The sequence below is a fragment of the Hylobates moloch genome, unplaced genomic scaffold, assembly GCF_009828535.3.
Source record: "Hylobates moloch isolate HMO894 unplaced genomic scaffold, HMol_V3 SCAFFOLD_5, whole genome shotgun sequence".
In the NCBI taxonomy this organism is placed as follows: Eukaryota; Metazoa; Chordata; class Mammalia; order Primates; family Hylobatidae; genus Hylobates; species Hylobates moloch.
Window position 1 is genome coordinate 96971170 of NW_026652280.1, and position 17889 is coordinate 96989058.

At 36.4% G+C, this 17889-nt stretch overlaps 1 protein-coding gene across 1 annotated transcript; it reads left to right on the top strand.

Moving 5' to 3' along the window:
- The first annotated feature begins 992 nt into the window (after window positions 1-992).
- Window positions 993-1937, top strand: LOC116468292 (olfactory receptor 10T2-like). Its single transcript, XM_032151906.1, has one exon. The coding sequence runs from the start codon at window positions 993-995 to the stop codon at window positions 1935-1937; it is 945 nt and encodes a 314-aa protein (XP_032007797.1).
- Window positions 1938-17889: the final 15952 nt, after the last annotated feature.

Consider the following 17889-nt stretch of genomic DNA (forward strand, 5'->3'; position numbering starts at 1 on the left):
CTGGAAGTCAGTGACTTCTTAAAATTTGTCCTTGACTATGGAGGTTGGACAATACTTCTTACATTGCTATAAAGAGGTTCACAGAATTGTATGCAGGTTGAGTTAGAAGATTTCTGATCTTTTTTCCAAAATAAAAACAATCTGATTGTCTAAGTCTGATATGAAGGTTTTAGCATTTATTTGATCTCCCAGTCAAACCACAGATCTTCTCACAGATAATGATGAAAGTTCTTCTTAGAACATTGTGGAGGCAATGGAAATTGAGGCATAGGCCAGAAGAGTGGAGATCTCAGCCCAAGCGTCATAATGCTCTCAGGTTAATTCGAGCTTTAATTAGGTTCTTAATCTCAGATTCCCATGCACTGATGACAAGGGAAACCCCAATATGTGAACTATCCCAAAGTCTTCACAATTGATCATGGGTAAATAGAATCTGAATACTTTTAAGTAGATTAAAATAGTTCCCTACATCTGAACAAGAATTATTTGATTTATGTATATGAGAGACTGGGTACATCACTTTTTACTTGTTTTGCTTGTTTTTCTGAATCAGATTTTTATAAGGTGTTAGCAAAGATAGGTGATTTTTAAGGACTGTCACTGTCATGTGGGTAAGCAAATGGTTTAATCTTATTGAGCCTAATTTTCTTCTTCCATAAAATGAGAGTATTTAATGAGATAAGTTCTAAATCACATTTTGATTTTATGGTATGAACTTTCTAGGCACATAGGAATACAGAAAATGGAAATAACTTACAAAAATAAAAATAAATAATTTCAGATATCTTTGAATTGGGGTATGTCACTATTCATGTCCCTTGATCCTTCCCTATACTCTGATCTATGTACTTGATGTGTGTTATGTATTTTTTCAGACCAGTATTATCAGCTTTTTACAGAAATGTGAACTGAGTATCTCTAGGGTCATTTCGCTTTTATCAAATTCTCTCTCTTCTCAATTTCAGGTTACCTAAGTCTAGTTACACTGACCAATGAAAAGACAGAACCAGAGCATGATCACCGAGTTCATCCTTATAGGCTTCTCAAACCTGGGGGATCTGCAGATCCTTCTCTTCTTTATCTTCCTATTAGTCTACCTGACTACTCTGATGGCCAACACCACCATCATGATGGTCATTCGCCTGGTCAGGGCTTTGCACACTCCTATGTATTTCTTCCTCTTTGTCCTTTCATGCTCTGAAACCTGCTACACCTTGGTCATTGTACCCAAAATGCTTACCAACCTGCTATCCAGAATTCCAACTATTTCTTTCTCTGGGTGTGTGGTCCAGCTCTATTTATTTGTGGGCTTGGCTTGTACCAACTGTTTTCTCATTGCTGTGATGAGCTATGATCGCTATGTTGCCATCTGCAACCCTCTTAACTACACACTCATTGTCAGCCAAGCCACCTGCGTGCAGCTGGTTCTAGCCTCCAGCTTTTGTGGCTTCCTGATCTCTGTGATTGTCAATATCCTGGTGTTCAGTGTGCCCTTCTGTGCCTCCAATCGGATCAACCACTTTTTCTGTGACATTTCCCCTGTCATAAAACTGGGCTGCACAGACACCAACCTGAAGCAGATGGTTATCTTTTCCCTCAGCATTCTGGTATTGCTGGTTCCCCTTGTGTTGATATTCATCTCCTACGTCTTCATAGTTTCCACCATCCTCAAGATCTCCTCGGTGGAAGGACAGTGCAAAGCCTTCGCCACCTGTGCTTCCCACCTCACAGTGGTCATCGTCCACTATGCTTGTGCTTCCTTTATCTACTTGAGGCCCACATCCCTGTACTCTTCAGATAAGGACCGGCTTGTGGCAGTGACTTATACTGTGATTACCCCACTACTCAACCCCCTTGTCTATACACTGAGAAATAAAGAAGTAAAGATGGCCCTGAGAAAGGTTCTGAGTAGATGCTCATATTCCAAAACTGTATGAGTGGGCCGATACGGCAGTAAATTACATTCATGAAAGTTTCCTAGATAGCACTTCAGATCTATAAACAGATTTGTACTTTTCTTAAGACTCCTTGACAAAAAAAAGAGAGAGAGAGAGAAAAGAAAAGAAATAAGGACTTTAGGTGACCTTGATTGTTTATATCAAAAATTTTTTTTCGTGTTAGCCTATATCCAGTGCAAAAGTTATACCAATTTGTCTCGAGAAAATTATGTGAACATGGAAACTTTCAGTAACACAAACTACATTGTTTTGATGCATTACAAGTGTTTGCTTTGTCAGATCAAAACTACAAATGCTGCATTATCTTTTTGAGAGTTCCTGGATTGTTGATACTCCTTTTACAGTGAAAGAAACAGTATTTTCTAGAAATTATTTTACTGCAGTTATTTCTTTATTAAACTTATATATACATACACATACCTACATATGTGTGTATATATATATGAATGTATATATATACATGTGTGTGTATATTTATATAAAGTTTAACCCATTTCCCACTTAGGAAAAAAAAAAGTGCAGTTCTGTGCCATTAGGGAATTCTCGGGGCAAACAGGAAATGGGTTAAAGCAAATGGTTTAATCTTTTTGAGCCTCATTTTCTTCTTCCATAAAATGACAATATTCAATGAGATGAGCTCACATTTGACTTTACAGTACAAACCTTCTATGCACATAGTAATACAAAGAATAGAAATAACTTGCAAAAATAAAGATAAATTACTTCAGATATCTTTAAATTGAGGTATGTCACTATTCATGTCTCCTGATTCTTCTGTATCCCCTGATCTACATATGTATATATATACACACATATATTATATATATGTTTAAAAAGAAATATATACAGTAAATTATTTCTAAATAATAAACATAAATTTGCTTCTGGAAAAATGAGGGGGATGGTGTTAAAGTTCTAAGAGGTCGATGATAGAATAGAAAACACAGACTTTGGAGTCACAAAGACTTGGATTTTAATCTTTATTTGGATCATTTTCCAGCTAAGAGCCTTGTGCCAGGTTTAACTTCTTTTATTGTTAGTTATTTATTATGTAACAAAGGACCTTTAATACCTCAGTGGGCCATCGCAAAATCTAGTTAAATTAATAGATGTAAAACAATTCCATGCTTGCCTGATAGAAGGTATTGAAAAATTACCTCTCTTTTTACTTCTCTTTCATATTCCTTTCTTTATTCTATAATCTAGGGTTAGACTCTATGACAGATAAAGTGTAAAACTAAGTTGACCATTCAAGAGCCCTGCACTGTTTATGCATCTGCTACCATACTCAAGGCATTGAAGCAAGCACTGTAGCGAGTACAATGAAGAGTAAAGCATAGTCCCTTCTTTTCCTCATGCCTCACTGAAAGAAAGGGTCAAATTTTAGTCACCCAATATAGGTGCATCATATACATTTGAATGGGTTTACTGTGGCTTTTGCTAAAGGTGTGTTTCAGTAAAACAGTGGAATTATGTTAATATCAAAAAATTTCATTCCTTAGCTTTTCACTTGAGCAACATGCAGTTTAATAACTCTTGCCTGGGAAATAGATTATGTGGATTTAGAAGGAGGTTTCTTCACATACTTGTAAGTATGAAACAATAACTTAAACACTATACATTGAAAATGATCAAAATAGGGTTGCTGTAAGAATTAGATGGGGAAATTCCTTAGAGTATTTAGCACATGGTTTGAAACATATGTATTTGATATATTTTAATTATTATTTGTATGCTATATGTAATGTTGAGAGATAAAGAAAGACATTAGAATGCAGAATATAAGGAGAAGGAAGAAGAAAAAAAGCTAGGATTGAAAGAAGGGAGAAAACAAAAACAAATAAATGAAAGAGTGATAGAAGCCTTAGTTGAATTTACTAAATGCTGGCATGATTTTTTTTTTTTTTACTACCTGGAAAAAAATGCTACCTGTAGCATTTTTTACATGCCACACCCAACAGTTTGGCAATGAGTGTCCCAAGGATAAAACTGAGTTGCTAATGTATTCCTAGTTTATCGGAATATGATTATTAAAACCTCCTTAGGACATTTCTTTGATTAAGATAGCTAAATTAGAACATGATCATTTATTTTAGATTGTTTTTTATTCAAGGATTTGAGCTTTGTTTGTTGAGATAAAGTTGACACCACCCATTGTTGAGAGTAGTTTGGGGTTTCTGTGATTGCTTCTACTATACGAAAGATTAAGCTGAAGAGAGTGAGAGGCAACTTTCAGCTTCATGACATCTGTAAAATGTACTTCCCTCTGATTTGCATATGATATATATACTTCTTTGTTTGCTACAGATGTGAGAGTGTTCATAAACTTGTTTTAAATGCTGAATCCTTAGATGGCTTGCCATTTTTTTCAGAGAATAACACAACTGGTAGTGAATTTGCATTTGAGGATGACCATGATGGTGATGGTGATATTAATGAAGAGCTACACCTGGCATATACTAGGCTTTCAAAATCATTTTTAAATTAATTAATGAAAATAAATGTTGGGTAATCCAAGGTTCTCTAATTTATCTGTAGATAAAAATTATCACAAAACTGAATGGACTTTTTTCTGCATATTTAATGGTTCTTTTAATATTGATTTAATTTAATAGTGATTGAAGACTTATTCTAAAGCAGGTAGGGTGTCCTGTGCCTGTTTTTCCAGTTACTCCAGAGGCTCAGACAGGAAAGGTTGCTTGAGCCCAGAAGTTCAAGGCCAGCCTGGGCAACACCATATGATCCATCTCTAAAAAAGACAGAAAATACTTATTCTATGTTTTAATATAGTCTATGTTCTTCTTCATTTATTTATCTAACAATTACCTACTTGGCATGTATCACTCACTAGGCACAGTGAGAGTAAATAAGACAAAGAAAGGAAAAATATTGCAGACAAAGAGACAATTACAGTGCAGTGTAATAAATAATTAACTGTGATGCAGAGGCTGAATATAGCATAAGGACCTAACTGAATTGTGGAGAATCGAGAAAGACTTCTCAGAATAAGTGACATTTAAATTTAAACTTGAAAAACAAGTAAAACCTAAGAAGTTAAAGAGTGTTGCAGGCACTTTGCATTGTGTACACAGATGCAAAGAAAGAGCTCATTGCCTAGATGAGTAAATTTAAGTGTCTCTTGTGCCTGAAAATAGACCTCTGGAGTGACAGAAGTTAATAAAGTTAAGGCAGAAAATGTAAACCTATTCGGAAGGGCTTTTGTAGGTTAAGTTGAAGAGGTCAGATTGGGCCAGGTGCCATGGCTCACGCCTGAAATCTCAGCATGTTGGAAGGCGGAGGTGGGTGGATCACTTGAGCCCAGGAGTTTGAGACCAGGTTGGGCAACATGGTGAAACCCTGTCTGTAGAAAGAACGTGGTGGCACATGCATGTAATCTCAGCTACTGGGGGGCAATGAGGAGGAAGGATCACATGGTTCCAGGAGGTCGAGGCGCAGTGAGCCGAGAAGGCACCACTGCATTCCAGCCTGGGTGATAGAGACGCTGTCTCAAAAACAAAACAAAACAAAACAGGTCAGATTGAATTCATTGATGTGAAAAAGTAGGTTTTATCCAGCTGTGGCTTGGCTTAATATATTTTACATGTTAAAGTTACCATATATATAAAACAAAAAAAAGAAAAATAGATTGATAGACTTTTTGATGATTGCTATATGCACGAATAGATAGATGGATGATAGGCCATACAGCGGATAGGTACAGATTATAAATTCTATATGTGAATATACAGAATATTATTGTATCAATGGATGCAGAAAAAATCTCTAATTTAAACATGCAAATATAATTGAGAAAACATAAAACTGAAAATAGTAGAACTGTCTTAATTTGAGAGTATCTTTGAAAATCTATAATAAATAAACTTAATGATGAAATAGAGGAAATTTTTCCATTAATATCAGCAATGAGACAATAGTGTCCATTATCTCTGCTTCTATTCAATATTTTATTAGTTATTTCTTAATATAAGGAAAACACACAAAAGAGTAGTAGTTTGTTTGTAACATAGAAATTACCTAATAATATTCTGATTGTTTTCTTCTCTTTTTTTGTTTGAAGATGGAGTTTCACTCTTGATGCCCAGACTGGAGTGCAATGGTGCAATCTCAGTTCATAGCAACTTCCTCCTCCTAGGTTCAAGTGATTCTCCTGCCTCAGCCTCCCAAATAACTGGGATTACAGGTGCCTGACACCACACCAAGCTATTTTTTGTATTTTTAGTAGAGACCAGGTTTCACCATGTTGGCCTGGATGGTCTTGAACTCCTGACCTCAGGTGATCCACCCACCTCGGCCTCCCAAAGTGCTGGGATTACAGGTGTGAGCCACCGCACCCCACTGCTGATTGTTTTCTTTGCTGCTCAGAAACCATTGAGTTTGATGTAGTCCCAGTTTCTTATTTTTGCTTTCATTGTCTTTACTTTTGGTATCGTATACAAAACACCACTGCCATAGCCAATGTCATGGAACTTTTCCCTGTCTTTTCTTCTAGAAGTTTTACAGTTTATGCCCTTAATTAAGTCTGACATTTAAGCCTTTAATCAATTTTGAGTTGACTTTTTGTGTATAGCATAAAAGTCGGTTTTCATTATTTTGCATGTGGAGATCTCATATTCCTAGCACCGTTTGTTGAAGAGACTGCCCTTTCCCCATTGTGTATTCTTCACACCCTTGACAAAGATCAATTAACCATAGATGCCTGGATTTATTTATGGGCTTTCTATTGTGTTTCAGTGATAAATATGTCTGCTTTTATGACAGTACCACACAGTTTTGACTACTATAGCTTTATAATATAAATGGAAATCAGGAAGAGTGATTCTTCCAGCTTTGTTCTTTTTGCTCAAGATTTCTTTAGCTACTTAGAATCTTTTTCTGGTTCCATATAAATTTTAGAATTCTTTTTCTATTTCTGTGAAAAATGCCATTGGAATTTTGATAACAGTTTCATTAGATCTGTGGATCACTTTGAGTAATATAGACATTTTGACAATATTAATTCTTCCAGTCCATGAGCATAGGATGTCTTTCCATTTGTTTTTCTTCTTCAATTTTTTCTGTCAATGTTTTATAGATTTCAGTTTATAGATTTTTAATCTCCTTAAATTTATTTTTAAATATTGTATTCTTTTTATGGCATTTTTAATTTTTTCTCAGATAGTTTGCTGTTAATATATAGAAATGTAACTTATTTTTAACATTTCTTTTTTCTTAATTTTAGAAAAAGGTAGTACATGTGCAGGTTTGTTACACAAGTATACTGTGTGATGCTGAGCTTTAGAGTACAGATCCCATCACCCAGCTAGTGAGCATAGTAATCAATAGGAAGTTTTTAAACTCATGACCCCCTTTTTCACTTCCTCCTCTAGTAGTTTACAGTGAATATTGTTCCCATGTTTGGATATGTAGTTTTCAGTGAATATTGTTCCATGTTATGTCCATGTGTGTTCAATATTTTAGCTCCCACTTATAAGTGAGAACATGCAGTATTTGGTTTTCTGTTCCTAAATTAATTTGCTTAGGATTATGACCTCTAGCTGCATCTATGTTGTTGCAAAGGACATCTATCATGCAAAGGATATTATTTCCTTCTATTTGTGGCTGCATAGCATTCTATGGTGTATATGTACCACGTTTTCTTTATCCAGTTCAACACTGATAGACATCTAGGTTTAGTCCATGTCTTTGCTATTGTGAATAGCATGGCAATGAACATACAAGTTCACGGGTCTTTTTGGTAGAATGACTTAGATATGTCAATTTTGTACCTTGCAACTTTCCTGAATTCATTTTTTGATATTAATAGTTTTCTTGTGAAGATTTTATTTTCTAGATATAATACTATGTAATTTTCAAACAGAAATAATTTTACTTCTTTATTTCTGATTTGGATGACTTTTATTTCTTTTCCTTCCCTAATTGCTCTGGCTAAGACTTTCAGCACTATGTTGAGTAGAACTGATGAGAGTGGACAACCTTGTCTTGTTCCAGATCTTAGAAGAAAAGCTTTTTATTATGGAGTGTAATGTTAGCTGTGAGCTTGCCATGTATGACCTATATTGCACTAAGGTACATTTCCTCTATCCTTAATTTGTTAAGGACACAGAAAAAGAAATATTCAACAAGATGAAAAGGCAACCTACAGAAGGAGAACAAATATTTGTAATCCATACATCTGATAAAGGGTTAATATCCAAAATACATAAGGAACTCATATCGCCCTATAGAAATACAAATAAACAACGTCATTTTAAAATGGCTAAAGGATCTGAGTAGACATATTTTTCCAAAGAAGACAAACAAATGGCCAAAAGGTATATGAAATGGTGTTCAACATGACTAATCGGGAAATGCAGATGACCACAATGATATGTTACCTCACGCCTGTTAGAATGGCTATTGTCAAAAACTCGAAAGATAACAAGTGTTGGAAAGAATGCATAAAAAAGGAAACCCCTGTACATTGTTAGTGGCAAAGTAAATTGGTATAGCCATTAAAGAAACAGTGTAGAATGTCCTCAAAAAATTAAAAATAAAACCACCATATGATGTAGCAGTCCCACTTCTGAGTATATATCCAATGAAAATAAAATCACTATCTCAAAGAGAAATCTGAATTCCCATGTTCATTGCAACATTATTTACAATAGTTAAGATATGAAACAGTGAAATGTCCTTCAACAGACAAAGGGCTAAAGTAAATGTGGTATATACTTTTATACAATGGAATACCATTCAGCCTTTAAAAAGAAGGAAATTCTGCCATTTACAGCAACATGGATGAACCTAGAGGACATTTTGCTAAGTACAATAAATCAGGCACAGAAAGATAAATACCGCATGATCTAACTTATATGTGGAATCTAAAATATTCAAACTTATAAGAACCGAGTAGAAGGGTGGTTGCTAGAGGCAAGGAGGTGGGGGAAATGAGAACATTTTGGTCAAAAGTTACAAACTTTCAGTTATAAGATAAATAAGCTTCAGATACTTTAATGTACAGAATGTTGACTATGGTCAATAATGTATTTTATATTTGAAAAGTTGTTGACCGAGTAAGTATTGTTACCTTACACACATGAAAAAAAGGTAACTACATGAGGTGACAGGTATATTAATTAGTTTGATTGTACCAATTATTGAACAATGTATTTGTATATCAAAACTTCACATTGGATATGAAATATATATATATATAATTTCTATCAATTATACCTTAATAAATACATAAACAGTACAAAGATACAAAAACAAAATTACATGAGAATAGGCAGATAAATATAAGAATTAAGAATGAAATGTATTTACATGATTGCCTTATACAAAGTTGGTAATACAAAAATAAACTCTATTTCTGTATGTCAGCAGAAAGAATTACTATGCCTAGGAATATGAAATATGAAAATACAAGAAGTCAAAGAGTATGGAAGTAATCTTTTGTTTAAAAAGTCAAAGAGAACAAAAGTCTAAGTCAAATACCACATGTTCTTACTTATAAGTGACAGCTAAACAATAGGTAAACATGTTCATCAAAAGACATCTTCAATAGAGTGAAAATGAAATTTTCAAAGTCACATAAAATATTTGAAGTACATGTAATCAATAAAGTATTGATATTATATAAAATATTTTGAATCAATAATAAAAATGAATATCCCTATAGTGCACAAAATATCAAACAAGACTTTCAAGAAAGAGGAAATTCAGGTGGCTGGTAAACATGAAAATGTGCTCAATGCCATTAATATCATGAAAAGGAAAGTCTAATTACACATACTCATCAGAATTTCTCAAATAAAAGTGAGTTACAATAGCAAATGTTACAGATGAGAAGCAACTGGAATTTCCATACAATGCTGGCATGAGTGTAAATTTATACAGCCACTTTGAAAAACTATTTGGCAGAGAATAGTATACTAGAACATGTATATACTTTTATTTACCTTTTGCTGTGTCACAAGCCACTTCCAAACACAGCAAGTTAAAGTCCTTTCTTGTCCTTTTGTGGCTGTTCTATTTCACTTAGGAAAGGAGAAGTTGTTTAATAGGTGCAGAGTTTCTGATTTGCAAGATGAACAAGTTCTGGAGATCTATTTTACAGTAATAGGAATATACCTGACACTACTGAACTTTACACTTAAAACGGTTGAGTTGGTAAATTTTACATTATTTGTTTTTTAACCACATTTTTAAATTTTTTATTTGCTTGTGTGTCTACAAGTCAGTTTACAGATCTAAGCTGGGCTTAGAATAGTGGCTCTCCTTCAAGCTGCATGTCTCTTGGGTTTGGCTCCTTTTGGTAGATTGGGGTTAGATTTGCATCAGATATATTCGTCCTAGAGCTCAGGTTAAAAGAACAGAAGCTACTTGGGAAAAAAGCTCTTTTCATGGTGATGGCAGAAAATTTGCAATGTTTCTTTTGGCCAAGGTTTGAAACCGGCTATGACTTCTGCCCACATTTCATTGGTTAATATAAATCCCGTAAAAGCCCAAAGTTTAGGGGTAGGAAGTTACACTCTGCCTCTCATAAGAGAAATTGCAAAGTCATATAGCAAATGACATAGAAAGGAATACAGAATGTGGCTAAAAATTTAATCTACAGCAATATGCTGTGACTCAGTGGTTTCACTGTTAGTGGATACCAAATAAATTGAGTCATATGTTACTTAAAGTGTACAAGTATGTTCCCAGCACTGCTTTTCACTATAGCCCAAACCTGGAAATAACCTAAATATCCATCAATGGTAGAACAAATAAATTGAAGTACACTCATATAATTTATTTTTGTACAACAGTGAAATTTTACTATTATATTTACTAACATGGGTAAATCTCACAAACATTATTTAAGTGAAAGAAAACTAAACAAAAATCTTATATATTCTGTAATTCCACCCTGATAAATTTCAAAAACTGGAAAAACCAACATATGATCATAGAAGTTCAGAATAATGGTTTCTCAGGCAAGAAAGTGGGTAATGTTCTACTTCTAAATTTCATTGTGGATTGGTGTGTGTCACTTTGTGAATCCAGGTATAGACTTTGATTTGTGTACTTTTGTGTATGTTGCACTATAATAAAAGTTTCTTAAAATTTAGGAAAGAATCAGATTGAAAGGCTAAGTTGAAAATACAAGGGCAAAGGAATAATGGACAATTTCTAGTTTATGGATATAAATTTTTATTTTAATATACAGAATACTATCATTTTCTAATTGTTTCATACTCTGTAAATATATTAAAACTCCATGAGGACAAGAACTGCATCTCATTTATCTTTACATCCCCGGAACTATCAGAATAGTCTAAGTCATAGAGTAGTTATTCAGTAAATACACACTTAATAAAATTTTTAACCTTCTGTTTATAGCAAAAGTATCTAACAAATAAATGAATAAATACATTTCTACAATGATTTTGATTATTTTTATAATTGATTATCATGTGTCAGTTACTTCCTATTTTGAAAAATGAACTTATACCAATATCCGTTTGCATGCTGACATTAGGCATTTCTCTCTGTTATTTTTCACAACCTGCCCTCAACCTAAAAACACACTGGGGGCCTGGCTATGAGCCATCTGGTCCACAGCCCAGAGAAAAAATTGAACTTCAGAGATCTGACACTTAGAATGAATTACTTATTTCCTCCTCTCCTCTCCTCTCCTTTTCAGCTATTCCCATTTCAGGCTGAGACTTATTATCCTCACTGTGCAGGAGGACGAATATAGAGGATGAGGAAGGAGGAAAACTGAGCAAAAGAGGGATATTTGGCTTTCATCCTTTTAGTTCTTCTTGGAGAGATGCCTGTAGAGCAAGGAAGTGAGATAGGTCTCTGAAATTCAGACCACGAGAAAGAAGAAGAAGCAAAGATGTGAAGGAATGCCAGGCATAATTTTAAAAGAAGGAACTATTGAGAAGAGAAGAGAAACATAAGGTGGGTGGTATGGAAATGTCAAGTGATTTTGAAATGCTCTTTGGAGCAAAATAACAGAAGTTGAAGTTATTCAGTTCAAGGGCTGCAGAACCACACACTTTTGTCTGTTTTATGGAAGGGAGAGGAAATATGGGTAAATGAGCTGGGATGTTTGGAAATAAGTCACAGTAAATCCTCATGGCTTGTCATTTGTCATCTCAAACTCCTGAGGCTCTGGAGGTTGGAGAGTGGGAATTGTACTGGGGAAAGTCTGGACAATCTTCATCCAGAGTAATGATTCACATAAACCAGAGATCTGGGTGGGCTGAGGCAAGATAAATAAACCCATGCTTTTCACTTAGGCTATAAATCTGATATTTAAGGTGTGGTACAGCCACATTATTTCATAGTACTTCTTCCGTTATACTCAGATATCCAATAATTACTTAGGGTTTCATTAATATGGCCAACACTTCCCTATTAGAAATCACATTCCTCGCATGTTTTATACCTGTGAACAACATGACTTTTACATATTTATATTGTCTATTGAATTAGCTAGTGTGAAATTTGCTGTTTAATTTTTGGTCTAAAAATTAATAAATAAGTTGGGCCTCATGGAATATATTTCTATGTCATGATTCCTCCAAAATTCACCTTATTCGTACATCATTACTTTACCTTTGCCCTAATTTGTTAACATATCTATGTAATATATTATTCTTGCCTTAATAGTACCTATTTTAAATCATCTCAAATCCTTTCTGAAATAAGATATGTTCTTATTACTTAGAAATTTTTGGGTTGTAAATAACAGATAATCCAGTTCAAACTGGCACTAGCAAGCAATAAATCTATTGTCCCACATAAGCTAAGAAATCTAGTGGTATAATGATTTCAGGTACAGCTTGATTCCAAGTTCAAACTATTATCTGGATGCATCTCATAGCTCTGCTTCTTGTGACTTGGTTCTATTTTTAGGCTAAACACAGTAGTCTCGACACTTTCAGCTTATGAAATCTAGTCAAGAGGAAGAGAGAATTTGTTTCATCAGATGTTAAAACAAGCATCATGAGATGGAATTTTTTTGTTCCTGATTGTCCAGAATTGGAGCATATGTCCATCCTGAACCTGATATGTTAGCAAAGAAACTCCAATGTCCTGACCACCTGAGTTAGTGCATGGCACCTATTGCTCTAAGAAACTTTAGGATGAAGCAATTAGACGAGACTGGAGATAAAACAAACCAAAATAAAGTTGGGCCACTATTACGATAAGTAGTGGTAGTAAACCTTGAGAATAAATAACGAAAACCAAATGTCCAGCATTTTGGTATATTAAATGCCACTCTTCTTGCTTCTTACTTCTATGGGCATCATTTGTTGCTCTCAGTAACATTTTTGTTTTTGGTATCATTATTTCTTCATCAACCAGATTACTGGTGAGCTCTCACTATGCACCAAAGTATTGTTAGAGGTCCTTAATGATCCACTGACATAGGGATGGAAAGTGATGTTGAAATTTTATTAATTAGGTGGCTGGCAAGATGGCTGAATAGGAACAGCTCCAGTCTACAGCTCCCAGCGTGATCAGCACAGAAGGTGGGTGATTTCTGCATTTCCAACTGAGGTACCCGGCTCATCTCATTGGGACTGGTTAGACAGTGAGGGCAGCCCACAGAGGGTGAGCCAAAGCAGGGTGGGGCATTGCCTCACTTGGGAAGGGCAAGGGGTTGGGGAGCTCCCTCCTCTAGGCAAGGGAAGCCCTGAGGGACTGTGCCATGAGGGACGGTGCATTCCCAACCAGATACTATGCTTTTCCCACAGTCTTTGCAACCCACAGACCAGGAGATTCCCTCAGGTGCCTACACTACCAGGGCCCTGGGTTTCAAGCACAAAACTGGGCAGCTGTTTGGGCAGACACCTAGCTAACTGCAGGAGTTTTTTTTTTTTTTTTTCATACCCCATTTGCACTGGGAACACCAGTGAGACAGAACTGTTCACTCCTATGGAAAAAGGGCTGAAGTCAGCGAGCCAAGTGGTCTAGCTCAGGGGATCCCACCTCCACGGAGTCCAGCAAGCTAAGATCCACTGGCTTGAAATTCTCGCTGCCAGCACAGCAGTCTGAAGTCGACCTGGGACACCTGAGCTTGGGGGGGGGAGGGTTGTCCACCATTACTGAGGTTTGAGTAGGTGGTTTTCCCCTCACAGTGTAAACGAAGCCACTGGCAAGTTCGAACTGGGTGGAGCCCACTACAGCTTGGCAAAGCCACTGTAGCAAGGCTGCCTCTCTAGATTCCTCCTTTCTGGGCAGGGCATCTCTGAAAGAAAGTCAGCAGCCCCAGTCAAGGGTTATAGATAAAACTCCCATCTCCCTGGCATAGAGCACTTGGGAGAAGGGGCAGCTGTGGGCGCCGCTTCAGCAGACAGAAACCTTCCTGCCTGCCAGCTCTGAAGAGAGCAGCAGATCTCCCAGCAGAGCCCTTGAGCTCTGCTAAGGGTCAGACTGCCTCCTCAAGTGGGTCCCTGACCCCCATAGCTCCTGACTAGGAGACACCTCCCAGCAGGAGTTGACAGACACCTCATACAGGACAGCTCTGGCTGGTATCTGGTGCCCCTCTGGGATGAAGCTTCCAGAGGAAGGAACAAGCAACAATCTTTGCTGTTTTGCAGACTCTGCTGGTGACACCCAGGCAAACAGGGTCTGGAGTCAACCTCCAGCAAACTCCAGCAGACCTGAGACAGAGGGGTCTGACTGTTAGAAGGAAAACTAACAGACAGAAAAGAATAGCTTCAACATCAACAAAAAGGACATCCACACAGAAACCCCATCCAAAGGACACCAACATCAAAGACCAGAAGTAGATAAACCCATGAAGATGTGGAAAAATCAATGCAAAAAGGCTGGAAATTCCAGAAACCCGAATGCTGCTTCTCTTCTAAAGGATCACAACTCCCTGCCAGCAAGGGAAAAAAACTGGACAGACAATGAGTTTGACAAATTGACAGAAGTAGGCTTTAGAAGGTGGGTAACAACAAACTCCTCTGAGCTAAAGGAGCATGTTCTAACCCAATGCAAGGAAGCTAAGAATCTTGAAAGAAGGTTAGAGTAATTGCTAACTAGAATAACCAGTTTTGAGAAGAACATAAATGACCTGATGGAGCTGAAAAACACAGCAGGAGAACATTGTGAAGCATACACAAATATCAATAGATGAATTGATCAAGTGGAAGAAAGGATATCAGAGATTGAAGATCAACTTAATGAAATAAAGCGTGAAGACAAGATTAGAGAAAAAAGAATGAAAAGGAATGAACAAAGTCTCCAAAAAATCTGGGACTATGTGAAAAGACCAAATCTACATTTCACTGGTGTACCTGAAAGTGACAGGGCGAAGGGAACCAAGCTGGAAAACATTCTTGAGGATATTATCCAGGAGAACTTCCCCAACCTAGCAAGACAGGCCAATATTCAAATTCAGGAAATACAGAGAACACCACAAAGATACTCCTCGAGAAGAGCAACCCCAAGACACATAATTGTCAGAATCACTGAGGTCGAAATGAAGGAAAAAATGTAAAGGGCAGCCAGAGAGAAAGGTCGAGTTACCCACAAAGGGAGGCCCATCAGACAAACAGCAGATCTCTCAGCAGAAACCCTACAAGCCAGAAGAGAGTGGGGGCCAATATTCAACATTCTTAAAGAAAAGAATTTTCAACCCAGAATTTTATATCCAACCAAACTAAGCTTCCTAAGCAAAGGAGAAGTAAAAGCCTTTACAGACAAGCAAATGCTGAGAGATATTGTCACCACCAGGCCTGCCTTACAAGAGCACCTGAAGGAAGCAATATGTATGCAAAGGAAAAACTGGTGCCAGCCACTGCAAAAACATACCAAATTGTAAAGTCCATTGGCACTATAGAGAAACTGCATCAACTAAGGAGAAAAAAAAAAAAAAAAAAGCTAGCATCATAATGACAGACTCAAATTCACATAAAACAATATTTACCTTAAATGTAAATGGGCTAAGCACCCTCAATTAAAAGACACAGACTGGCAAATTGGAAAAAGAGTCAAGAATTATTGATGTACTGTATTCAGGAGACCCATCTCATGTGCAAAGACACACATAGGCTCAAAATAAAAGGATGGAAGAATATTTACCAAGCAAATGGAAAGCTAAAAAAGCAGAGATTGCAATCGTAGTCTCTGATAAAACAAACTTTAAACCAACAAAGAACAAAAAAGACAAAGAAGGGCATTACATAATGGTAAAGGGATCAATGCAACAAGAGCTAACTATCCTAAATATATATGCACCCAGTACAGGAGCATCCAGATTCATAAAGCAAGTTCTTAGAGACCTACAAAAAGACTTAGATTCCAACACAATAATACTGGGAGACTTTAACATCCCACGGTCAATATTAGACAGATCAACGAGACAGAAAATAAACAAGGATATTCAGGACTTAAACTCAGGTCTAGACCAAGCAGACCTAATAGACATCTACAGAACTCTCCACCCCAAATCAACAGAATATACATTCTTCTCAGCACCATGTCGCCCTTATTCTAAAATTGACCACATAATTGGAAGTAAAATATTCCTCAGCAAATGCAAGAGAACAGATTTCATAACAAACAGTCTCTCAGACCACAGGGCAATCAAGAGAGAACTCAGGATAAAGAAACTCGTGCAAAACCACACAACTACAAGGAAACTAAACAACCTGTTCCTGAATGACTACTGGGTAAATAATGAAATTAAGGCAGAAATAAATACATTCTTTGTAACCAATGAGAACAAAGACACAATGTACCAGAGTCTCTGGGACACAGCTAAAGCAGTGTTTAAAGGAAAATTTATAGCACTAAATGTCTACAGGAGAAAGTGGGAAAGATCTAAAATCAACACCCTAACATCACAATTAAAAGAACTAGAGAAGCAAGATCAAACAAATTCAAAAACTAGCAGAAGGCAAGAAATGACTAAGATCAAAGCAGAACTGAAGGAGATAGATACATGAAAAATTCTTCAAAAAATCAATGAATCAAGGAGGTGGATTTTTGAAAAGATCAACAAAATTGACAGACCGCTAGCAAGACTAATAAAGAAAAGACAGAAGAATCAAATAGACGCAATACAAATGATGAAGAGAGTATCCACACTAATCCCACAGAAATTCAAACTACCATCAGAGAATACTATAAACACTTCTATGCAAATAAAATAGAAAATCTAGAAAAAATGGATAAATACCTGGAAACATACACCCTCCCAAGACTAAACTAGGAAGAAGTTGAATCCCTGAATAGACCAATAACAAGTTCTGAAATTGAGGCAGTCATTAATAGCCCACCAACCAAAAAAAGCCCAGGACCAGACAGACTCATAGCAAAATTCTACCAGAGGTACAAAGAGGAGATGGTACCATTCCTTCTGACACTATTCCAAACAACGGAAAAAAGAGGGACTCTCCCTAACTCATTTTATGAGGCCAGCATCATTCTGATACCAAAACCTGGCAGAGACACAACCAAAAAAGAAAATTTCAGGCCAATATCCCTGATGAACATTGATGCAAAAATCCTCGATAAAATATTGGAAAACCAAATCTAGCAACACATCGAAAAGCTTATCCACCACAATCAAGTCGGCTTCATCCCTGGTATACAAAGCTGGTTCAACATATGCAAATCAATAAACGCAATTCATCACATAAACAGAATCAATGACAAAAACCATATGATTATCTCAATAGATGCAGAAAAGACCTTTGACAAAATTCAACACCGCTTCATGCTAAAAACTCTCAATAAACTAGGTATTGATGGATCGTATCTCAAAATAATAAGAGCTATTTATGAGAAACCCACAGACAATATCATACTGAATAGGCAAAACTGGAAGCATTCCCTTTGAAAACCAGCACAAGACGAGGATTCCCTCTCTCACCACTGCTATTCAACATAGTATTGGAAGTTCTGGCCAGGG